This window comes from Harmonia axyridis, chromosome X (genome assembly GCF_914767665.1).
Source record: "Harmonia axyridis chromosome X, icHarAxyr1.1, whole genome shotgun sequence".
In the NCBI taxonomy this organism is placed as follows: domain Eukaryota; kingdom Metazoa; phylum Arthropoda; class Insecta; order Coleoptera; family Coccinellidae; genus Harmonia; species Harmonia axyridis.
Window position 1 is genome coordinate 3,476,959 of NC_059508.1, and position 26,021 is coordinate 3,502,979.

At 35.1% G+C, this 26,021-nt stretch overlaps 1 protein-coding gene across 1 annotated transcript in view; it reads left to right on the forward strand.

Annotated features, from left to right (window-relative positions):
• Positions 1 to 26,021, forward strand: part of LOC123686713 (atrial natriuretic peptide-converting enzyme) — an 87,544-nt gene that overhangs the window by 50,438 nt on the left and 11,085 nt on the right. Inside the window, exons 10-14 of the mRNA XM_045626950.1 lie at positions 195 to 373; positions 7,533 to 7,722; positions 19,103 to 19,256; positions 24,621 to 24,744; positions 25,849 to 25,997. Of these exons, the coding sequence (XP_045482906.1) occupies positions 195 to 373; positions 7,533 to 7,722; positions 19,103 to 19,256; positions 24,621 to 24,744; positions 25,849 to 25,997 (796 nt within the window). The remainder of the gene's footprint in view (positions 1 to 194; positions 374 to 7,532; positions 7,723 to 19,102; positions 19,257 to 24,620; positions 24,745 to 25,848; positions 25,998 to 26,021) is intronic.

The following is a 26,021-nucleotide window of genomic DNA, read 5'->3' on the forward strand; positions in this document are numbered from 1 at the left end:
ACTCCTACCTCCAAATTGAAAAAGAAACACATGAAATTTCATTCGTAATACAAAATTGAAAACGGTATTTGATCCTGATATCGCCTAATATTCGTCTCGTATTGGACCACCTATCAAGCGAAATACAAAATATTTTTATGTTGAACCTGATCTTTATCTTTGTAATTGTGAAGTTGTGTTAACATTTTTTACAGCAACGCGTCCAGAACTCAAATCATACGTGGGACTGATCTCCAAAATTCTCCGCGGCTCTATGATAGTCCATCTTATTGGCAATTCCACAAGAACAAGAGACCCAAGAATCTCATCCGTCAGTTTGGCTCCTGCAACGGTACTAACTACCCTACCGTAGAGATGTCTTGCACCAACTACAGTGAGTTGAAAAAAAATATTGTGAACTAATAGCACCATTAGTTCATAGCCAATTTTTATGTGCCTGCATGTTTTTTGTTTCAATATTTAGGTATTAATAAGTTGAAGATTTATGATTGTTTTTAATTAGATACTTGAAACACAACACTACGATATCACCTGATTCAGCTCCAGAGAAAATAGCCATATCGAACGAAAACTTTACTGACATTGAAATATGTGGCGGTATTCTTATGTATTTAGGCCGTCGACTAGCTTCGACAGTCTTGAGCTTACATAAGCTGGCGACTTTAAATAACCACAAACTGCCCTGTTCACTTCAAAGTATTTCTCGGAAATTATTATAGGAAAGTGATCATTTCAGTTCATGGATATGAGCAACAAAAGAGCCAAATACCAATAGAATGAATTGGCATTAAACTTCTCTGGAATTCATACAACTAATAATAAAGGATTTGATTCCGTGTGTGCTCCATTCATTAGCTAAACGATTGTATAAAATTCGCAATTTTTCAATTCCTAGGTGAAATTTTTTGAGATAGATTTTCTATTTTCAAACGTAATCAAGAAACCAAATCCAGCTTTAGTACACCTGAGATTGGAATTTTTTCCTGATGTTGAATTTCTGAGTAGATTAGATTTAGATTTAATTGGGGAGGTTACGTTTCACTGCGACCTAATGGTCTATTGTGCTCCCCATCAGAGCTATTCTCTCCACAACGTGATCTACAGCTCGTCTTCGAGTTCATGAGTTCGATGAACTCCAATATCTGAGATGGCTTCAAGGAGGCTAATTCCTCACTTCTATAAGTTTCGTGTCCAAGGCAGGTTTCGCGTTAACTAGCGATGGTGAGGCATTCCGTCACCAGGTGATCCGGAGTTTCTTCCTCCTCCGCACAGAATCTGCACTAGTCATTTTCTTTCAGACCCATTCTCATGAGGTGTTTCCCAAGACGGCAATGCCCTGCGAGGAATTCAGTGAAGAGGTGTAGCATATTCTTACTAAGATCCAGATACTTCATGGATCTTGTAGAGTCAAAGTTTCGGAGAAATTTTTTGGAGTGATCCAGACCAGGAAGATTCCGCCAGAGTTTTTCTCTTTCGGTTACCTCTTTTTCCTTAAACTCTTTCTTGTAGGTACATTTGTCTACACCATAGAAAGGTTCCGGGCCGATGAAAGGAGTTTGTGCTCCTTTTCTGGCAAGTGTGTTGGCCTCCTCATTCCCTCTGATTCCCGAGTGGCCGGGAACCAAGACTGAAAAGACCCTGTTTTTCTGTAATTTCTGAGTAATTCGATAATGAATTCTCATTAAGCACCGGTCACCTCCAATTGAGATTCCGATCTGTCATTCTTCCCTTCTAACAGCCTCCACTCCTCACATATCTTTCGAAACTTCTTCCATTAAAGATCCTCCAGCTTACCTATCCCGATCGTCAAATCTCAAAATTTATCTTCCGAAAATTAGCCTGGAGATAAAATTCCTGAAATAACCAAATCGTCATTTCCTTAGCTGACTCCATATTAAAAATAAATCAGCGATATTCGCTCTTGACAGGTTTCACACTCTCTACACCCTCTCCAATAACCCCCCCCCTTGCCACTTTCCACGGTTCGAAAAAGCCGATCAGTCCAAACGTTGGAGATTAGCCGTCGAAATTAAATTTGTTTCAAAGTCACTTCTGCCCAACTTATGGAAATTATCGATTCTGAAAACTGGAAAGTGATCTGGTATTCTACCTGCATTATTGGAATTTCCCTTCGCGGTTTCGAATTTTTTCGAGTCGTTCGCTCATCAATTGGCGTATCGCGAGTGTTTAAGCATGTAGATAATGTAGTTCTGAAAGTTACGTTTTGACAACAATATCGTTCACAATTGCCGGAACATACATACACTGTGCCCGTGAAGTAGGGAACAGACCATTTTAAGAAATAATCCGTATTTTAAAATAATAATCTGATATACAGGGTGAATTACTTTCGATTAATGAAGTCACCGTAATTTTTTTTAATGGAACACCCCCATTTTGTCTCAATTCCCCGATTACTCTAGCTGAGCTGATTACAAAAATGTATCACATGTTGATTCCAATCAACTTGTCCAGGGTAGACAAAAATACAATAGTGTGTGCTCATAAAGTAACGCGTGATATTCTTTATTAGTTAAATTAACAATATAATCAAAAATACTTATTGTCTAGCAGCAATTGGTTTGAATGTAACACCCTGTAGTTTGTTACATTTTTAGATTAATATTAATCGGATGTTTTCAATCATATTTGGTACTTGTGGTCTAGCAGACAGGACATGAAAGGAATTATTTCTTATCAATTTGAAAAAAAAATGGTCGTCTAGTTTTTTTTTGAAATGTCATTATTCGTTTATTGCCGCTAGACAATAAGTATTTTTGATAATATTGTTAATATAACTAATAAAGAATATTGAGCGTTACTTTATGAGCACACACTATTGTATTTTTGTCTTTGTCCACCCTGTACTAATTGGAATCAACATGTGATACATTTTTTGAATCAGCTCAGCTAGAGTAATCGGAAATTTGAGACAAAATGGGGATGTTCCATTCGAAAAAAATGACGGCGACGTCATTACTCGAAAGTAATTCACCCTGTATATTAGATTATTATTTTAAAAAACGGTAAATTAAAATAAAAATCGACGTGTTTCAGTATTATTTCTTATAATGGTCTGTTCAGCTAAAAATGAATTTGTTCCATACTTTACGAACACAGTGTATATTGAACTTTTCATAGAGAAGTTTCGCATAACTTTCTGGAAGATGGCAGAGGAGATTTTTTCCTCAATTGAAATCTTCAGGAAATTTGGACCCTTGGATGATATCTGAAAACCTTGGCTTTAAGGTAAGATGAAAATTGCAGGGTCTCAAATCTGGAGGACGCAACGGCTACTGAAGCTGTTCGTGCGAATATATCAACTTGTATCCTATCGGGTGGAAGATGGGGTCTGTTGGTTGTACTATGATATTGCTGAAACCAGAAGTTTTCTGCAAATAGATTTTCACCTATATTTTTGATTTTGAGACTAAATATTTTCCAAGATCTTACATTATCCGCTTAATTCACTATTTGCCTTCAAACCACATAACACCAAACTGCTACTTTCAGGCTGGGAGGGGTCTTCAGTGGAGCTTGGAAGATTGTAAATTATCGAGTTACGACAATTTTACTTTTTCACACACCCTGAAATGAGCAGCACCACTTCTCATAGGAAAATTCGATAAAGGTCAACTCACTAGTAGTATATTATATAGTCAACTCACTAGTAGTACTTCGGTAACACTGCCTGTATCTTGAGGTCAGAATGTAAAATTCGCATATTTCCTCGCAGAATGAAATGAAGACTGTTCGATTGACGACTTGAGTCTAACTATATTTTTGCTGCTTCTGACGGTGAACGCCTTTCTTTTTCAAACTCATCGCAAAACTTGTCAATTTTTTTCCGGCCAGGGACATTAGCATACTGCAATAAACCATACTGCGTGCAGACGTTCCTCAGTATGGCAAAAATACGTTTGCAGTCAAAAGTGTCGACAACAAAATCACGCTGCTGTGCAGACATCTTCATGACACTTATAAAAAAATACACTATACAAACTTCCGAACAAGACCAAGAGCAACCCTCTGAGACCGCTTATTCCGCCACTGGCGCCACTCCGCGTGGTCCATTCTAAATCCACAGCTTCGGCGAACAAGCAAGCATTGTACAAAGCCGATAAAATCACCATTTGAAATGGAATTCAATGAAAATTGAAAAATAGAGAAAAAAACGTTTTGAGCACAATTTTCTTTTCTAAAATGCGATTAGTTTGACAAAGTTTTAACTGTGTGGAAACATTGGCGCTCCTGCCCACAAAACTGGTGTGTAAGCCATTGAGACCTTACATAAGCTAGCGGATAATGGTTCATTGAATTTGAATTTTATCCCTGTAGTATTTCCACATTGTCCATTCGTGTTGAATTAATTCGTTTTATTCGAAAGTATTCGCTCACAAAAATGAATTGCATTAAGGCAGATCCGCAAAAATGCAGTTTCATGCTATGCATTTGGTATCACGGTTGGACAAATCGAATATTGACCTTTTATATTATATTTGTTTCAAAGTATCTCATGTGTCCAACTGGCCGAAATGATCAATTCTGCATTATTGGAAAATCGCGGTATAAATTCATAAATTCTTTTCGATTCGTTCGCATATCAATTGGCATAACGCGAGTATTTATACATGAAATGGATTCGACAATGCCTCTTCATGGTGGAATAGTCGTATGGCACCAATGTATTATGACTTTCGAATTTCTGTCAGTCAGTACGATAACCGCGTCATTGTGACATTTTCAATTTAGACAATGTACACTTCGCGCACAGATTTGGATTTCTATTTACCGAACGTAGATGCGTTTTTTAGATCGGACCCAAATACGATACATTTATGGTTTTTGATGATATTCGCGTAGGAGAATCATTTGATAAGGGCAGCTTCACACCAATGCAGTTTCGAATCTGATTTCATCTATCGGATAATTGTTCACGAAATTAAATTCGTAACAAAGTCACTTCCCTCGCACTTCTGAAATTATTCTGAAATTAATGAATGACAAATAAATCATCATAGTACAAATGCAGTAGATCGAAAAAGAATATCAATCTGAAAATCAGCTCCTCAGTTCTTAAGCAGCCCCATTTCAATTTTGCATAACAATCCTCTTCTTGATCATTTATATCATTCACTACATAGTTGAGTATTTCTAACCCAGGAAAGTGAAAAACAACATAAATACAGGGTGCATGCTGGCTCAATCTCATATTTCAAAAAGCCCTTGGAAAAAGGTTGAGAGATATCGAAAAAAATCAAATGGGTTCAAAAACGAAAAACGCGGGGACCATCGAAGCTTTTCAGGCTCCACTGATCAGGGAACTTCTTCTGAAGATTAACGTATACAGGGTGGCCACTTTTTCAATGGGATTGTATTGGTAACTTTTTAACCATAAGAGTTAGAAGGTCGGTCAAATGGAGAAAAAGTTGCATTCATAGAAGCATTATCAAGCAGTTCAAACAAATCGAGATTATTAGGGCCGGTTATTGAGATATCATAAGAAAAGTAAATTTTGTCATTTTGATTTTTCTTTTTTCCCACTTTATTTCAAATATTATCAAAAAATGGTACAGTAAATTATCCTCAATTTGACGTAATCAGATTTCGTATCCAATGTTTCGTACTCTCTGGGCCACCCTCAACCTCATTTTTTTCAATACGGACCTGCATATTTTATGACACTTTTCGAAATAACTTTTAACGCTGAATTCAACTATATATCATACAATGTCAGTCAAAGTTGATTTTCAGGTGATTTTGACCCTTATCCAATTTTCTTTGGGTCGGATCTGTAGTGAATACAATTTATCAAAAACTGCTGTTAATAAAATAGTCAAGAGACGCGAATACAATGATTTTAAATTTGAATACCAGCCTTGCAAAACTTATATCGTAATGATATCAAAATAAAGTTCGATTCTGTAATTTGTTTCAATGGAACAAATGACAAATCCAACAATAGTGATTTCCCGCGAGATTGAGAAGGTATTGGAAGGTAATCAAGAAGACGAAATAAGCAAAGAATTATGGGTTCCAGAACCGTTAAGTGCATTTTAAAAAATGGTGGACATTTCGAACACTTACTTCATTCATATTCATTTACTTTCGAATAATCATTCGATTTTTCTTTCATTAAATGATAATTCGTTTAATTATTATGAATTGAAATATGTAAATAATTATGTTTCTTGATTTGATTCTGATATGTTCCATTTAGTTCAAGATGAGTAATGTTAATTGAACTAAAGGTACCTAAATGTAAAGGGTCAAAATCACCTGAAAATCAACTTTGAATGACATTGTATGATATATCGTTGAATTCAACGTTAAAAGTTATTTCGAAAAGTGCCATAAAATATACAGGTCCGTATTGAAAAAAATGAGGTTGAGGGTGGCCCAGAGAGCACGAAACGTTGGATACGAAATCTGATTACGTCAAATTGAGAACAATTCACTATCGAATAAAAAATTCCTGTAACATTTTTTGATAATATTTGAAATAAAGTGGGAAAAAAAGAAAAATCAAAATGACAAAATTTACTTTTCTTAGGATATCTCAATAAGCGGCCCTAATAATCTCGATTTGTTTGAACTGCTTGATAATGCTTCTATGCATGCAACTTTTTCTCCATTTGACCGACCTTCTAACTCTTATGGTTTAAAAGTTACCAATACAATCCCCTTGAAAAAGTGGCCACCCTGTAGAGGACGAACGAGGGTGTGCTGTGGCATTATTCTTCTGGAACCAGAAGCTCTTTTGATTAATCTCTGTACAGCAGTTACTTTTTAACATGTCACAGATCACCGGTCAGAGCTCACAATGATGGTGAAGCCTCTCTCTTCAGAAAAACGAGGCCCAATTATGTCAGTCGACAATATATCACACCGAACTCTTTGATCTTTGAGCTGTAGAGAGGTGTTGGTCAAGCTCTCTAAAGTTTTCAACGAAAATATTGCTTAGTACACACTTAAAGAAAACGAAGTGAACTTCTTCACTGTTCCATATCATCAGTTCAGGAGTTGTTGATGACGGCAATACTCAAAAAGCTTGGGTAGGTGCGATTTGAGTATGGTACCAAAATTCACCTCATTGTAGTCTCTGGAATTCGAAGAGAAGAAGCATATATCCTTGCAGAACTAGAAACACACTGCTCGATAGGCTCTTCCTTTGGCTTTGTTCTCTACAATAATTTTAACGAAATGAGAAAGGTTTTCTGCCTGACACTTACAGAACGACTCTTTTCAATATTAAGTAAATACAACAAAATCACGCTGCTCTCCTTCCCATGACATGGGGATTGAAAATAACATTATTCGAGAGATAAGAACCCTCTGAGACCACGCGTTCGTCTACAGTGATCTTTTTGGAATGTAAGAGCTCGAAAAAAATTGGAGAGATAATCGTCATGAAATTTTGTTGGTCAATAAGGTTAGTATTACGAGCATGTCTTAGAATTCGCCTGTTGTTCAATCCTTGATTAGTTATAGCATTTCAGAGTTTTCATAATAATTTTCACTATCCCTCTCAGTATGTGGTAAGGCCAGAAAGAGTTACGCAGAGAAACGCAGGACGACGAGGATAATTGGTGGTACAAGATCCAAGCCTGGCGATTGGCCCTTCTTGGCAGCTCTTCTGGGAGGACCTGAGGAGATTTTTTATTGTGCTGGCGTTCTGATTGCAGATCAGTGGGTGCTTACAGCATCTCATTGCGTTGGAAAGTGAGTGTAACAATTAACTATATGTATTTTCCTTTACCACTTCACTCAATAGGTTTCTGGTCTAGCGAATAGATCACTTTTTAACCCCATTTCGGAACGTAGAGTTGAGTCTAGATCGAGATATTGAAAGTAAAGTGACGCTACATTTGTTATTGTCAATTGATTAATTAACTAAAATCATATTGAAGGTAATTAATCTAAGTATTGTGCTACAGTTGTTGTTCTCTGAAAAATAGTTTAAAAAGAAGACATCAGACAGGCACTCGAAATAATTCGAAGGAATCGTAAATTGAAGTTGCATCACAAAGCGGTGGAGTTGAATTAATCAGAAGGCAGTATATTCACTTTGTTGCGCGTGAACATTCAACCATGAGAAAACTTTATTCGAAATAGGTGTGCGCTTGCTTACCGCTGATCAAAAGCAATAACGCATCGTTGATTCGAACGCTCTTTGAAGCGAAATAAGCAAGATATTTTGTGTCGATATGTGACAGTGCATAGAACATGATTCCATTGCTCCATCAGTTGGCCAGGTTATGGTAAACGTATTTTGGAACATGCATGGTATATTTCTTGAAAAACATCAACAGTGAATATTACCTCGATTGGATCGATTGAGTGCAGAAATTAAGAAAAAAGTCTTCAAATTCAAAGAAAAAATTTTCTTTCACCTAGACCTTGTCGCAAATCGATGAAACCATAGTTTTCGAATTGTTCTGCCAACTGCTTGGCCATCCAGGTTATTCTCCAGATCTGCCTCCCAGTGATTACTGGCATTCTGCAGCCTATTTCCATAGCAAAGACGAATTCTTTTACAGAATCGGTATTGAAGAGTTAGAGGGGTAATACGGTACATTTATCACACTTGAAGGTGAATATGTTGACGAAAAAAGTTGAAAAAAAAAAAAAAAGATTTTACTGGTTAGGCCTGGACCATATTGAGTGAAGTCATTTTCCATATTGAAATAATTTCTTTGTAGAAGATCATGACCATTACTTCATAGCGTATAATTTTGCATGTTTCATACTCTTCTTCCTCAGGTGGATCTATTTGATGAAAATACGTAGTGAAATAGTTTGAAAACGTTAAATTTTAATTTACTTACAGAAATATACGGCTAAACTGTTTTATGTGGGCTAGCCTGTTGGTTTATTTTCATGAACATTGCTTACTTCAGCGATGTTCATGAAAAACCAAGCTGAAATTGTGTTAGATAATTTAATTATTCCGAAAAAATCAACACCATTATTTACTCCGAAAATTGTAAAAATTTTGCTAGCCTGTATAGGTAGATGATATTGAACCAATTGAAAAGTCCCCGGTCTGATGCACAGATGGGGGTGCTACCAACCTTCAAACGATACGTGACAGCAGTCCGACCATTCGTTTGTGAGATATTGCGTTGTGAGTGTAGCTACTTTTTTGAAATAATATAGAAAAAAAAAGAATTTCGTGTATTACGATTCGAAGGGAAAAATAGTGTTGAAGCAAAATCTTGGCTTGATGAAGAGTTTCCGGGGTCTGCAAAAGGAAAATCAACAATCATTGATTGATATGCTGAGTTAAAACGTGGTGAAATGAGCACCGAAGACGGTGAACGCAGTGGACGTTCAAAAGAGGCTGCCACCGATGAAAAAATCAAAAAAGTCCACAAAATAATTTTGAATTACCGTAAAGTGAAGTTGATACAGATAGTAGACATTGTGAAGATATCATCTGAACGTGTACATCACATCATTTACGAATATTTATACATGAGAAAGCTGTGTGCAATATGGGTGCCGCTCGAGCTCACAATTGATCAAAAGCAACAACGTGTTAATGATTTTGAGCAGTGTTTGAAGCTGACTAAGTGCAATTTTTGCGTCGATATCTGACAATGGATGAAGCATGGTTCCATCCAAGGATGTATAAAAATTAATACTACTGTTATTGATTTCTCAGAAAACGAAAATTGGCTACCGTAGAGCTGTGTGACTTTGCACCACTTTTTATAGTTTTCTTGGTGTAACTTTTTCGTTTTTTTTGGGAAATGAGTCCTGTGCAAAGTATGTTCAATTTGAACATTTCAGTTGTCGACTGCTGTGGTTAGAATCAGATGAAAAGGAGCACACTTCTCTTTTTTTATTTTTAAAAATTTGGCAAAGTGGCCCGCAAATCGGTGCGAGTTTGCCAATGCCTTAAAAATACGTTTTTTGCCAATTTAATGAAGTACTGACGGTATATGTTGATGCACTATCCGGGTTCGTCCTATATCTTTCGTTAATTTTATTCCAAAGAGTTCTTCTGGGAATTTTGTACACTTCGGAAGCTGTGTGTATTGAAATGTTTTCATTTCGAACTGCATTGATTGCTCGGATTAGGGTTTTTTCCGTATAATTACTATATTTCCTTGCATCCAACTTTTTTTTTGTATCGACGACCTATAATTGTGCCTCAAAATAAAACAGGTGGAACAAATTCGGTATGTGGCAATATCTCCCGCCAAAGCGCCACAATAGAAAAATTTCCCGAAATGTCGAAATCCTCTCAACCGAATGTTTTTAGTTTTTTTTAACGTGACGTTTAATGAATGTAAAGTAAGCTGCTGAATATATTTCGATGTAGCGTTCACCATATTTTCTGCACAACTTCTAGTATTTCGCACGTTAAAAAATTACCCGCTCACATAACATACCGTAGCACACCATTCAAAGTACGACAGACGACTGCGACGGTTGCAACATGTGGGTATATAATGTGGTTAAAGGTTCCGATTCGTGATTTCTGTAAGATGTTGCCAACTTTACGAAAACAAAGTGAAAGTTAAAATAAAGGGTGTTTTTTTTAGAGCTATAGAACTTAAAATTGCAATAAAACAACGATGGATTATTCGATTGACATGAATTTTATTTATCCGCAAGATAATCTTGTGGCATTACATTTTGAATATAATTTCTGGCATATGACCGCCACGGCTGGCTCGGATGTAGTCCAATCTGGACGTCCAATTTTCGATGACTTTTTCCAACATTTGTGGCCGTATATCAGCAAAAACACGGCGAATGTTGTCTTCCAAATGGTCAAGGGTTTGTGGCTTATCCGCATAGACCAATGACTTTACATAGCATCACAGAAAGTAGTCTAGCGTTGTTAAATCACAAGATCTTGGAGGCCAATTCACAGGTCCAAAACGTGAAATCAGGCGGTCACCAAACGCGTCTTCCAATAAATCGATTGTGGCACGAGCTGTGTGACATGTTGCGCCGTCTTGTTGGAACCACTGCTCCTGGACATCATGGTTGTTCAATTCAGGAATGAAAAAGTTAGTAATCATGGCTCTATACCGATCACATAACGTTCTGCCCATCATCGTTTTTGGAGAAGTACGGACCAATGATTCCACCAGCCCATAAAGCGCACCAAACAGTCAGTTTTTCTGGATGTAACGGTGTTTCGACATACACTTGAGGATTAGCTCCACTCCAAATGCGACAGTTTTGTTTGTTGACGTAGCCATTCAACCAGAAGTGCGCTTCATCGCTAAACAAAATAAAATGGACGTAGTGCGTGATACGTATTCCGCACAGAAGCATTATTTTCGAAATAAAATTGCACTATTTGCAAGCGTTGTTCAGGCGTGAGTCTATTCATGATGAATTGGCAAACCAAACTGAGAATAAATCACTTGACAGCTTTTAAATCGGTCGCCATCTCTAACAGTAATGCCAACTTAAAGTTATATACCTCGGAAAAAACACCCTTTATTAGGCAGTTCGGCACCTCCGTTGACAAAGTCACACCGCTCTACCGTATTATATTTAAAAGTTGTAGTGCTAAAACATCGAAATTTGTCCACCCTGTACATACATCACAATCCGAGCGCACTGATGAAAAAGGCCCCAAGATTACGGTCAGCACTTTCTCGTCCATGTAAATATCGAATTATTCGTCTGAATAAACCGGGCTCTTCAATCTATTCTCTAGACTGTCTGAGATCTGTGGTGGAGTTTCAAGTTTCAGCCGGATTCGTAGCAACCCGACGACGAAACTGAATAGACAGACCGGCGAGGGTAAGGCGCTGTTCCGAAATTTTCCCCATTTCACCGTCATCTGCTGGTTCATTAATATTTGCTTTTCGTGCTCGAGGAGAGAAACAAACCCCATGTCAAGCCATCGGCGCTTTACCGATTCTGGTCGAAACTTTTTGAACGACCGAAATCTAGCATTTATATGAACTTAATATGAGCCACTGGTAACAAGATGGTCTCTCGGACAAATGGACAAATTAACTCTTTATGAGACTTTGTGTTTAAATCACGCTTGATTAGCCTTGAATAACCATTAAATTCCTCTTTTTTGGTCATCCAATTAGTGCTTCTGGATTTTGAATTGAAATATTGGCGACACAGTAGCATTTGATCGTAACAAAAATGTGGGAATATCTGACTAGAAATCAGGAGCTTAACGGGCTTGTTCAAATTCGCATTAATTTTTCCAAGAAATTTCATGTGTTGAATTTTTGAATTGAATATACTCAATTCGATATTTTAATCATCCAATCAGAATTGACTATTTTTTGCTTGTCGAAGCTGAATGTATGTTGTTGAATTTTTGGATAACGCATTTTTTCGATAAATTCGTGGGTAAAATAGAATTTCAAAACTAATATGAGTCTGAAACTATTCGGCAGATTTGAACTATCAACGAACTGGACAAACATATTCAAATCTAGCATTTATATGAAATTACTAGCGGACCCGACAGACGTTGTCCTGTACACACGTCTTTAATTGCATACTTTTTTTAATGAGCTGAAACAATCTGGACCGCTTTGATGAAAATTATTATTGAAAAGTTATTACTTTGTTAAATAAATAACAGCATCGTAAATGAAAACTTTAACTCATTTTAATGAAAGGTGAAAAAGCTTGCGCTCAAAACATTTTATAACATATATATTTATTTTTTTTTAATTTACAAAAACTTAATTTATCGTAATGCCATTGGATGTACAATATTTTTAAATAAACTTGAAGGTTATGTTGGTTGTTAATAAACGCACGTGTAAATTAAAAAAGATGATTTATAAAAAATATACTCACTTCGATTCCGCACTCAATTTACAAAATGTATAAGTTATTTATATACACTTCAGAACTCTTCGAAAACTAATGACATTAAATATTTTAATTAGCAACTTCACTTGAATAACACAATTATAACACAAAATAACGAAATACTTTTTCAAATTGATCGTAGCACTATCTGTCGCGACAAACTAAAATTAAAATAGAATAATATTGAATGCGATGATAGCGCCATCCGTCGAATCTGATGTAAAACATTCCAAAATCAAAAACAACTTACAAATAAAAATTAATTAAAAAAACATCTGAATTCACAAAATTATTTATACACACTTCAAAACTCTTTAAAAAATAATTACATTTAATATTTTAATCAGCACATGAATTGAATAACAAAATTTTTTTTCAAATTAATCGTAGCACCATCTGTCGGGACAAACTAAAATTGAAATAGAATAATATTGAATGCGATGATAGCGCCGTCCGCCGGATCTAATGTAAAACATTCCAAAATCAACAACTCCTTATAAATAAGAAATTAATTGAAAAAACATTTTCCAGTAGACCAAACTGTAAATCTAAACCATTCTCGAATCTCCACGAACACACACAAAAAATTTCATCAAAATTGGTCCAGTCGTTTAGGAGGAGTTCAGTCACATACACACGCACACAAGAAATATATATATTAAGATGAGCCACTGGTAACACGATGCTCTCTCGGACAAATGGACAAATCAACTATTTATGAGACATTTTGTTTAAATCACGCTTGATTAGCTGAATAACCATTAAATTCCTCTTTTTTGGTCATCCAATTAGTGCTTCTGGATTTTGAATTGAAATATTGGCGACACAGTAGCGTTTGATTGTAACAAAAATGTGGGAATCACTGACTAGAACTCAGGAGCTTAACACGCTTGTTCAAATTCGCATTAATTTTTCCAAGAAATTTCGTGTGTTGAATTTTTGAATTGAATATACTAAATTCGATATTTTAAATACCAAATCTAAATTGATTATTTTTTGCGTGTCGAAGCTGAAGGTACGAGGTCTGGCTATTAAATAACGAGACTGAGCACCTAGAGGGCGCCTCAGAAGGATGGAGAAAAAAAAAACAGTAGTGCGTTAGGTATTTAGATATTTTGTCTATACACGTACCAAAACACGTTCTCGTCACTATAATAGTATTTGTGCAGTAACGATTTGAAACGAACGTGTTTTTTTCCTCGTGCCGAAAACCATGAGCGACGAAAAACAGGAGCAACTTATCTCTCTCTAATTTCTCGTTAAATTAAAAAAAATTCCAACTGAGTGCTACAAATAGTTGCAAGGGGCCTATGGGGACAATGCTCTATCTCGTGCGCGTTTTTTTGAGTGGTGTAAGCGCTTCAGTAAGGGCTGAGAGAGTACTGAAGATGACCAACGCCCAGGACACCTTGTCACTGTTTCAACTCCGAAAAGAGTGACCAATATCAACCGAATTGTGCGTGCAGATCGTCGAATGAGCATCCAGGTGTTCCCAAGGCTGTAAACGCCGATAAAGAAACGGTTAGATAAATTTTACACGAGGAATTACATATGACAAAAGTCTGTGCGAAGTTGATGCCAAACAACCTGACTTCTGAGTCCTGATCAAGAGGTCTTGCGTCAACAGTTCTGCTCAGATTTCCTTGAAAGCTTAAAAAAAGATTCCGGACTGATGAAAAACATTATTACTTGGGACGAAGGATTTTTCAATACGATGTTGAAACAAAACGGCAATCCATACATTGGAAGACACCTGAATCGCCCAGAATCAAAAAAGGCAGGTATGTCCAAATCAAAATTCAAGGCAATGTTGATCGTTTTATTCGACATTAACGGCTGTCAACGTTGAGCCGGTAAGTGCCGGTAAGCGCACTCCAGTGCTCGAACACGCGCCGTACTCGCCAGATTTAGACAATAGAATCAGCACCCAAATATTGAAAGCAGTTTTTTTTCGATATTCAATTGAAATGAACCTCAATATTTCAATTTTAACTAATGTCCGAAGAATCACTTCAAAACTGTTTCTATTCAAACAAAACAGAGATCTCCCAATCATCTTTCATTTATAAGACGAAATTGATCGATTCAATATTCAAGCAGCAAAATAAATAATGTCATAAATATATGCGTTGTCGCGTTGACGTGAGCTAAAATAATTCATGAATTTTCCGACTGAGAAAATATATTGAAATACTCCGTCCCATTCAACATCTTTCCTTCGATTGTATTCATGGGAAATCCTTAAAAACAATTCCTATTCGCTACGATTCTATTATTCGACATCAAATCGATATGTTGTCAACAACCATGAAGTTAAGAAAAAGATTCACTGCACAATTGATGAATTAAATTCACGGAAAGCACCGGGCCATGATGGGCTGAAGACAGAGACACTGAAGAAAATAAAAAAAGAAATCTCCCATCCCTAGGCGTACTTGGTGAACCATTGTTTCGAAACTGAATGTTTTGCAAACATGCTTAAATAAGCAGTCGACAAACAGTTGTCCAATTCAGTATATGGACCAATCTCGTTCATACCGAACCTAGCAAAATTATGGAAAAGATTCTCAAGGACAGAATTGTGAAATTCCTGGATATATTTTAACTTTTAATCGTAGCGTCAATGAACTATCCTACTATTTTTAAGCCTATTATCGGCAATTAGTATAGTGATAGAGAATTTGATTCCCAACAGATTTCGTAGAAAAAAATAAAATAATACCAGATAACCACTTTGGGTTTCGCAAAGAGCATTCAACGGTCCACCAACTGATACGACTCACTGAAAATATTAAGGAGCAACTGAATCTCTCTACAGACACTGGTGCAATATTCTTGGGCATAGGAAAGGCATTTGATAAAATGTTTCATCAAGTTCTAATATACAAAATGAAGTTGATAAAATTTCCAACCAAACTTAAATAGAAAATTTAAAGTGAATTTCGAAAGTACCAGGCCGACGATTAGATTGAAGGCGGAGTTCCCTAACAATAAGTGATAGGACCGCTGCTGTTCAATTTATACATGGCAGACATACCAAAAATGAATAGATGCAAGCCTAGTTTGCAGATGACACCGCTATCTACTATCACAGTAAAACACGGAAAGCAATAACTAGTCAGTTACAGATAAACTTAGATATACTGACGAAATATTTCAAGAAATGGAGATTCGAAGTGAATACGACGAAAAGCGTTGCAATCTATTTTTGGCGAACAACAGTAAAGAAAGAGAAAGCAGGAAACGTCAAAATAGAAAATCAGACGATAGAATGGAAAAAGGAATCAAAATACCTAGTAGTAACTCTACACGAAAGATTGAATTTCAGCAAACAGCTAAAAAAAATAGTAAAAAAGGCAAGACGATTGCACCGGAGACTTTACCCGCTGCTCAGTCCAGAAAATGAACTTTCCTCAGAAAACAAGCTGAAGATAATAAAAATAGTGCTGATATCAAGCATTACGTATGCGGGAGTAACCTGGTCTAATACGAAAAAGTCAATCAACTGAGGATGCTATAGGAGAGCTGATGAAGAATACAATATATAGATTCCTGGATGAAGCAGTACCGTCTTCATGTGTGTTTCTCGACCTTTCAAAAGCGTTTGCTACTGTTTGACAAAAAAAAATTTTGAGAAAGCTCGAAAATTATGGATTTAGGTGACAGATACATCAACTTCTAGAGAGTTACCTGACAGATCGTAATCATCTAACAGAAATATATGAAATTAGAAGTAATGAAGACCTTGTTTCTCACGGCGTACCGCAGGGCACAGTTCTTGGGCATGTTTTATAAATAATATATATTAATAGCCTCTTACATCTAAAAGGATAAAGGATCGAAATAAACATCATAAGCCTTTAAGGAAAATATAGAAATAGAATTTGCTGACATCAAAAGATGGTTTGATTATAATGAACACACCTTAAACCTCGACGAAACAAAAACTTTGTCATTGGCTTCAAATAGCTTCGGAATTCACTGGAAAATATAACTGTAAATGATGTACAAATCCCTGAAACACATATGATAAGATACCTTGGTATTTAAATCTCGATTTATATAGATGGACATCTGAAATGGGAGGAACATGTAAATAACCTAGTGAAGAAACTCTGGGGGTTTCCATATCAGTTTGAAATAATAGTTAGATGTGTGACGAGTACGAAGCGACCGATTGAAACCAGTAACACATGTTAGCAGGATTCTGATCACAGCAGACTACACAAGACAAACAAAGAATTAATTGTATTCAAATGATTGCACATGTAAATTAGAATTTGTTTTGAGTTTAAATAAAGGCAGACACATACAGGTAATTTTTTATCAATTAATTATCACCTCTGTGGTAATCATGTTTATTTATGTTCATCATGAATAAACTTCATTATTATGATTATCTGCTTTTGAGTCGTTTTATCATAAAAATTGAACACTCCATTTAAATTTGGTGAATGCTAATTTCCAGTTAAGCTGAAACTTGTTTATCAAAAATATTCTTTATGATGGAGAAATTCAATGAAAATACGTTTAAAAATGCTGCATGCACAAATCTGAATATAAACAAAATCGACTAACTCTGACAACATGAGGTCGAGCATTATCTTGCTGAAATATTGGATTCTCGAGCCGGTTAAGATAAGGTAGAACATAAGGCTCCTCTATTTCTTGAAAGTAACGCAGCGCTGTCATGTTATCTCGAATTAAGACTATTGCATCGGCAATAGCACCCCATACCATAACGCCTACTGTCCGGTGTACATAACGCTCAACATCAAACTGAGGTTCACGTCTTTCTCCCCGACGTCGTCTATAGCGCGCCCAATGAGAATCGAGATTCATCAGAAAAGACGACATGATGCCATTCCACATTTCAATGTTGACGTTCTCTGCACCACTGTAATCGTTGCCGGCGATGCTCAACCGTCAGAGGTAACACAAGACGGGGTCGACAATGCTGCAATCTTAAAGACCTCGTCCGGCGGTAAACCGATCGGACAGTTGCCTTGTTCACCTAATCACTCATCAGCCAAAGATCGAGTTGTCGCAAATCGGTCTCTTATGACCATAAGTCTTAGACGTCGATCTTGAACTTCATTTGTGCCCCTTCGACGTACGGTGTCAACTCTTCTTCGATTTTGGGAATTATCAAACCACGCTTGACAACATCTCATAAAAGTAGTTGGATTTCTGTTCGTACGATTAGCGGTTTCTCGAAATGACAACCCCGCCTCCTGTAGACCAATAATTCGACCCGTTTCAAATTCACTTAGCTGGCGATAAATTCCACGTACACGGGCTCTAGGTATTTTAACAACAACTAAACATCGACTTTGGATCTCCTCGAACAACTGGTTGGTTGTAAAATTTAAAGAACTTCAATCATGTACTCCTTGCTATACTATGTTTCACAGAAAAAAATTTAAATTTCAACAGTTCCATCTGGGTGTTGCAGTTTCTTTGTCGGTTAGTATACTTATCAAATCTTTCGTCGGTACTTAGTTCACTGTAATATTTAAAATTTCAATGTCACCAAGAAGAGAAAGCTTGCACTTTATGTATCAAGTACTTTTCTATACTTCCAATTTAATCGATGAAAACTTGAAAGAATTAAAATAGTATATTCTAAAACAAGTTGCAGAATGGGCTCCTATTCCAACACGAATGCCAAATTTAATGAGTGTTGGAATTGCTTTCTGCAACGAGTATTAGACGATATTTCCTCTATTTCAGTCATGTTTTTTGAAATATTGTCGAAATTCAAGAAAAAAAATCAGATTATACATTCTACTGACTTCGGTATTGTATCTTGCCAGTTGTGACGAAAATTGACAGATTACGGAATTTGAAGTTGAATAGAATTTTTAATTACGCATCAAATTCGTGAATTATGTCTGACGAAATCGATTAAACATAACCAGAATTGAAAGAAATACGAATAATGATGAAAATCATTAGATCCTATACAAATTATATTATATATTGAGAATTGACTTGTGTTGAAATTTGATAGGATCGGAAGTCAGTATAGACAACCACAAAACGAAAAATATAACTGAAAACAATGCTGTCATGAGTTCATTACAGCACTGTTTTAAGTACTGTAATGAACTCATTACGATACTGAAATAGAGAAAAACTATATACTACTTCGACAACAATCAAGTGTAGGCTATGTATAACATTCAAACGAGCCGAACGTGGTTGATTCCAATCATATCCATTTCTCTACATCCGGCTGAGGATAGAAAATAGCAACGATTTTTCATTTATGTTCCAGTCATTCGGACGTCAGCGGTTGGACTATTCAACTGGGCATTACAAGAAGACATTCCCATGCTTTTTACGGGCAGAAGATGAAAGTGAAGAGAGTCGTGCCTCATCCAATGTATAATCTGGGAATCGCACACGATAATGACGTTGCCCTATTTCAGGTGAGTGTAATAACAATTAATCAACCTGAATTCCCTTTTCACCCTAATCTTCCACCTATTCGTTTACTCCCCCGTAGATTTAATATTCTTATCCCCTATTTTTCTTCCTCTGAACTCTTCGGCCGCTCTAGATAAAAATATATTGATAAAAATATTACGACGGCCCATAAAGCTGAATTAAACTTTTATTGGAATCTTCTGGATTTTTCAACAAAATTCGATGGGCACCTTCAGAATATCGTGACGATGTAATATTGAAGGTTTGATCACAAGGGGTTCCATAATTGCTCTTAGAGATATTTTTCCTCCTTTCGTACAAGTCAATATATAGGGTACTGGATTCTTGTTATTAATCTGTATCGCAGACAGCAATATAAATATCGAATTAATATGGAGCTTGTCTCATCTTGTATATCGAAAAAAATACCAAAAAAACTCTTTTAGGAAAATAAATGATCAAATCACTTCAAATTATATAATTTTAGGGGAGAAAAATCATTTTGTAAGGAAAACGTACATCTCTCAACTTTGTCGAAAGAAAACAAAGGTACTCAAGATTCGATTATAATTGAAAAAAAAATACTATGACCGTTATTACCTACTCAAATATATGCACTGAATACATTCTGCATTAACACATGTCTTTTTATTAGAATTTACAATATTTTTTGAATAAATACTGCGTCGTCTTGCTATGAATTCAATACCCGACGAAAATTCTGTTCTTGTACCTTCTTTCTACCTTGCATTTCTTCAATCCAACAAATAATCGAAATAATTCGAAACAATGCAATTATTAACCGAAAGATATTCTGTCGTTTAGTAGGTTATCAGATAAGAATAACTTGATGAGTTCCCTTCAGATATACCTAAAATTTCTGTGAAATCTGATGGATAAATAATAATAATAAATCAAATGATTCGATTCCCACGAAATTACAAAAACATTTGTTTCACTACTTTGCGACTGTTTTTTGAATTTTAGTTTAATTGTATGGTTATTTTTTCGATTACTGAGGAAACATAATTTTATTTGAATAGGTATAACTATCCTGAAAATTTCAGGTCTCATTAGTGAGTCGAACTCAATCATTGGAGATCTCTATAATTTCAATATTCTAGAATTACAAATAATTAATAAAATGCTATTATCCTGGAACGTGCAATATTGATATAATTTTTGTTTGAAAATTGAATTTTTTCCATGTAGCAAGAGAATCTCATACAAGACACTCCATTCTACCTTAATTAAACTCGATATGTTGATGGATATTTATTAAATGTTGCATAGAAACGACAGCAGAACGAAAATAGAAAGTAGAAAATAAAATACCTATTTTATTATATTTCCACTTTTCAATTATCAAATTGCAATTTTTTTGGTACTCAGTAATTTCTCTAATTTTCTCATTTTTAATAACTGTTATTGAAAATGAAAAATCTGACGAAGTTATTGTGTAGCGAAACAATTGTAATTGAAAAAATTAGTAGTGAAAATATATTAGCTGTTATTTTATTATCGATTCAAAATGAAATTCCATCCATAAAGACTGAGTGGATACAAGGATATAGAAATATATCGAAATATTCCAAATATACGTGTTCCTATATTAAAATCGTTCAATCCAAAACATTAATCGTTTCATTTTGAAAGCGCGATATGAAAACAAAGTAATCGAATTTATTACCAGGTGAGTACCTAACTGAACCCTCAAATGCAATTCATTTTTTTGCCAGTAATCCGACTGAAAGTCATTCGCTAGAGCGCACAGAGCGTGCCATTATTACAATACAGAAAGTTGAATGACTCGAAAGTAGGTACTCAATTTTATTATTATCTACCCAACGGAAATGCAAACGGGAATTTCATTCACGAGCATCCCTCCCTTCAGCTATTCTATTCAATCAGTCGCTGGAAAATATTGACATTCGCTAATATCCCAGCATCTAACATAATCGGTTTTCCCCTCGATATCGAGTTTTCTTTTGAAAGATAAATCTGAGATTCGAGTTATTTGCATCCGAGATCCTCGTGAAGTAACCATTCATTCATTGAAAGAGAGAGGGAGTGATATTTATTTCCGCTACCTTCCTCGTCTCTCGCATATAAACTTATTATATCGTGAGTTAATTAACAGGTTCTCAGATGTGTGGTATTACTAATAATACTACGTACGAGGTATTTAGAGGTAATTAGTGTTTATACTGCAGTCGACTATGTCAACAAAATCATTTTGCTACTACTCGTCAAAGGGTAGATCTACAACGATGCGTTCACTGTGAACCTAAAATGGCAGAAGGCCTTTGGACAACGTCCAAACGCTAGGAACGGCACCATTGGAATGCAGAATGACATATATATGAGGAGAGTCGATTGGCTAATAAGCAGCCTTTCAGAACTACAACCAGATTATTGGTAAATTTGTTCTCTAATCAGCTTATCAATTCTCGAGTAATTGGAGCCTTGGCTATCACTTTTAGACCTGCCTTTACCGGAAGTGTAAGGGGAGTTACAAATTCGATACTCACTGCAAGCATTTCATGAATTATAACAGTTAGAGGAAAAATCTTCAAGGACCCGGATACCTTTAATCTTAAGATATCAGAAAGCAGATCTTAGATATATTGATTCATTCTGTTGTTACAAAGGCATTTCTGAAAAATGACGGTTTCGTATATTTCGCTTCATTTCGGTTTCCGTTTGAAATATTCAAAAACGTGTTTTATAGTAATTTTTATGGTTTATATGATACTCATAACAGACCTAAGAAATGAACCGTTTTAGAGAAAAAGCGAAAAGTCAGTGTTTCTTAAATGGGACACCCTATATTTTTGAACGCAATTTGTTAGCCGCAGATTTGTCGAAAAGCACTGCGTTATCGGTTTTTCAAAAATCTCATTCGTATCGAAGATATTGAACTTTTTGACTTTATATTTTTGATGGGACACTCTATATACAAATTTTTTCATTTATTTCGATATTTAATTCATTTTGTGTTCATTGTTAAATTATAATCAAGATATATACAGGGTGTCGCATTTAAAAAACACCAACTCTCCTCTATAAACTCTTTCCTCTGAAACGATTATTGATTCCTAATTAAATGTATCTTGACTACAAGTATACTATGGACACAAAATGAATTAAATATCGAAATGAATGAAAAATATTTATATATTTATATATTATAAGGTGTCTCATTAAAAGAATGTGGGAGGGGGAGAAGGTTCAAAGACCCTAACTGAACATCAAACTCTGGATTTTGGCAATTGCAAATAACGGCTAACTGTTATCTACCACAAAGCCGCTGAGACGAAAAATCGGTATACTCAAAGTCATGAGGAAGCACACAAAGTTCGACGAAATATGAAAATAAATAGTCGTCGGAAGTGGATGGAAATACTTCCTGCTTCAGCACGACCATAAAGACAAGGATAAATTTTGTACTTTTCACAGAATTTTCGAATATTAGTGATATTTTCTTTATAAGACTTGCAGTGAAATTCGATTAGAATAATATCCAACTTATCGCTCTCATCAACCTCATTATTGTCAAACCTTTCATATCATTCGATGAAAAAAAATCTTTTTCTGGAAACTCCATACAAAAGTAAATTGAAATTTGACACAAAAACCAATTGATCCTCCGAACTCAAGAATACGATTTATCAAATTGCAAAGTAAAATTCAAGAGAACAAAAGTAAAACGTATAATCATGAAATCGAAAACATGTATTGCTGAATACCTACACTATTTACCGCAGTTTTAATACATGTAGTTTTAGAGCTATTATGAATTTTCGAATATATCCCTTCCAATAATATTATTATGATAATGATCACATATTTGCCTACGATGATTTATGGCTCAGTTGTTAGCATTCGGATCAATCTGGGTACGAGTTCATCGTGTTTTTGGTTAATTTTTTTTAACCGTTTATCATTTTATCAGGAAATAATAAAGATAGTATAATTTGCAGTGTTTCTCCAACATAATCTATCAATTGGTATTGAAAAATTCATTGAAAAAATAAATCATTGAAAACTTAGTACTAGATTAATTATTTTCTTTGTTGTACCTGTACACATTGAAAATTTCATTGAATCAGGTTCTTTATAACTACTCCAGAATGTAATCTCATATGTATATATCCAATATTCATTGAACTCTGCAGCATTGCCCTTTCATTAGGTCACGAGCCGCCAATGTATATCCCAAATCTCAATCATCAAAACATCTTCAAATGCATTTTCCGGAATCTAGTTCAATATTCGCCATGATTTCACTTTGATGTCTTTTATCGACTGAAAACAGATGGTTGGGAGTGGTAATTTGTGTTTTGGAAAAAGGAAAAAGTCGACCGAAATCATATCAGGCAATATCTTGAATACTGGATAAGATTTCTTGAATTTTGGCCAGATATTCGTCATCATAGTTTTGAGCATTTAATATGAATGGATCGCGTTCATAGACTGTCACATATTGTAATTCCATTTTTGTATTCTTTACATTCCGAAACATTTCTTCGGAAGCTTATTGAAAATAATGAATGGAAAAATGTATTATTCACATCGGACTGTGTATTTTTTCTTCAAACATTTCGTTTAATCCAATCTGAGTTGACAATTTCATGCAACAATTTTTTGAGTCAGAATTATATTCATTTGACATATTAGAATGAACATAATATAGAAATTTTCCAAAAATCAAACATTTGGAACGATAAGTTGGAACCATTAAAAAAAAATTTCAAAAGTACTCACCAATAGTGGTCGGTGAACGCTGAAACTTTTCTTGAGTACCTGAAAAAAAAACAATGATAATGAATAGAAAAAATCTCGGTCAAAGTGTCAATAATACAGGCAATACAATAACTGCATAAATAATGAAGAAACATAAAAAATATGTGATATATATGTATATAGGATGATATAACCTTCTATAATTCATTTTATTTTTCATTGTCATAAATATTTTTGATGTTTTTTATAATTCATGCAATTATTGTATTGTTTTTATTCTTGTTTTCGTATAAAACTTATTTTCTATGGCATAAAAAATGTCTAATAGTCCGAAACATCCTCAAGTATTAGTTGTATGTGTTTTTGTTTCTGAGACCGATATTCTCCCTGAAACAAGAATTACTTCAATTTGAAGTGATTTGTAACATATATTTTCGACCCTCAACAGAAAAATTCTAGAAAATCCTATAAAAAAACATCAGAACAATCCAAAAACCAATTCATTTCAACATATTGGAAAAATTGGATGAATTCATTTCGGGTGAAGAAAAATAAATTAGGTACAATAAACCGTTTTTTCTATATTTTTGTTATGAATGTCGTTTATGATTTGATTTCAGTTATCATCAAGAGTTACATTCCATGAACACCTTCTACCGGTTTGTCTACCAAAAGCTGAAAAACAACTGAAACCAGGAACTTTGTGCACTGTGATTGGCTGGGGAAAGAAAGAAGATAGTGGACGTGAGTCAATTTTTCTCTCGCAGTCTGATACTCATTTCATGTACAGGGTCTTCCACAATGAGCTTATTCGATATTTAGTTCCTATTGATTGAAGCATTATTGCTTTCTACAATGATATTTCATATGGCTCAATCGGAACTATTATTACGATACGTTATGTGTATATCTTTTAGGATTTTTGGAAAGTTACTAAAATCTTCTAGAAAAAAAAAGCCTAATGAATTTTAGAAATTGTTCGGTTCTCAAAAAGGAATAGTTTTTTATGGCTCTTTATCTTTTCTTTCAAGGATAATACCTTCAAGAGGAGTTCAAGTCTATTTGTGTCATAACAGAAAGGGCAGGAACTTATATTATTTCAGCTGAAAGAACATCATATAACTACCGTATTTTCTGAAAGATTGCCTTCAAAACGCATGTTTTAGAACTACCATCTTCTGACTGGAAAAAATCTTTCGAGTGATGGTTCTATCGCATGCAAAAGTGTATAGATCCTGAAGGCAATTATTTGAAAAGCAGTAAAAATACTTTGCATCAAAATCGCTTTTTTATTTTTTTCTATTCTCAATACATAAATAGTTACCCTCGTATCCTACACCTACACATTTATAAGTCATAGTAGAAAAATTTAATCTGCTCCCCAAATAGTTCTGAATAACAAATATAAGATAAAAATGAGCGAATACTATTCCTGAATATGATACAAACTTTTAAACCTATAATAAAATAGGTAAGAACCTTACTTTGGTTGTAGGTGCAGCATAACAGCACTTGGTGACCATATTTTTCGTAATCTGAATATTAACTTCCCATATTAATTTTGTAATTTTTTTTATGATTTAAGGTAATCTGAACATGAATTTATAATACCCATTCCTCATTATTTAATTTTCCTGGTGAATGAGGCTCCACTATTTTCAATATTCCTAAAGATTTCATCATGTGTTTAATCCAAAAGGAAATCTTAATTTTCATTCAGAAAGCCGAGAATACATGTTTTCGAAGAGCAAGGGGAATAGTACAAATTGGCAGGCAATACGTTCACAACATAACCTCCAATAGTCGAACGCTGAATTCTCATTGTACCCTGACCCCATTGTTTTTCAGTGTCAGAATACGAACCTGAAATCAATCAGGTTGAAGTTCCTGTGCTGAACAGAGACCTCTGCAACTCTTGGCTGGAGTACAGAGACTTGAACGTGACAGATGGCATGATTTGTGCAGGCTATAAGGAAGGTGGAAAGGATGCATGTCAGGTGAGTCGATCTTAATTTGAAATT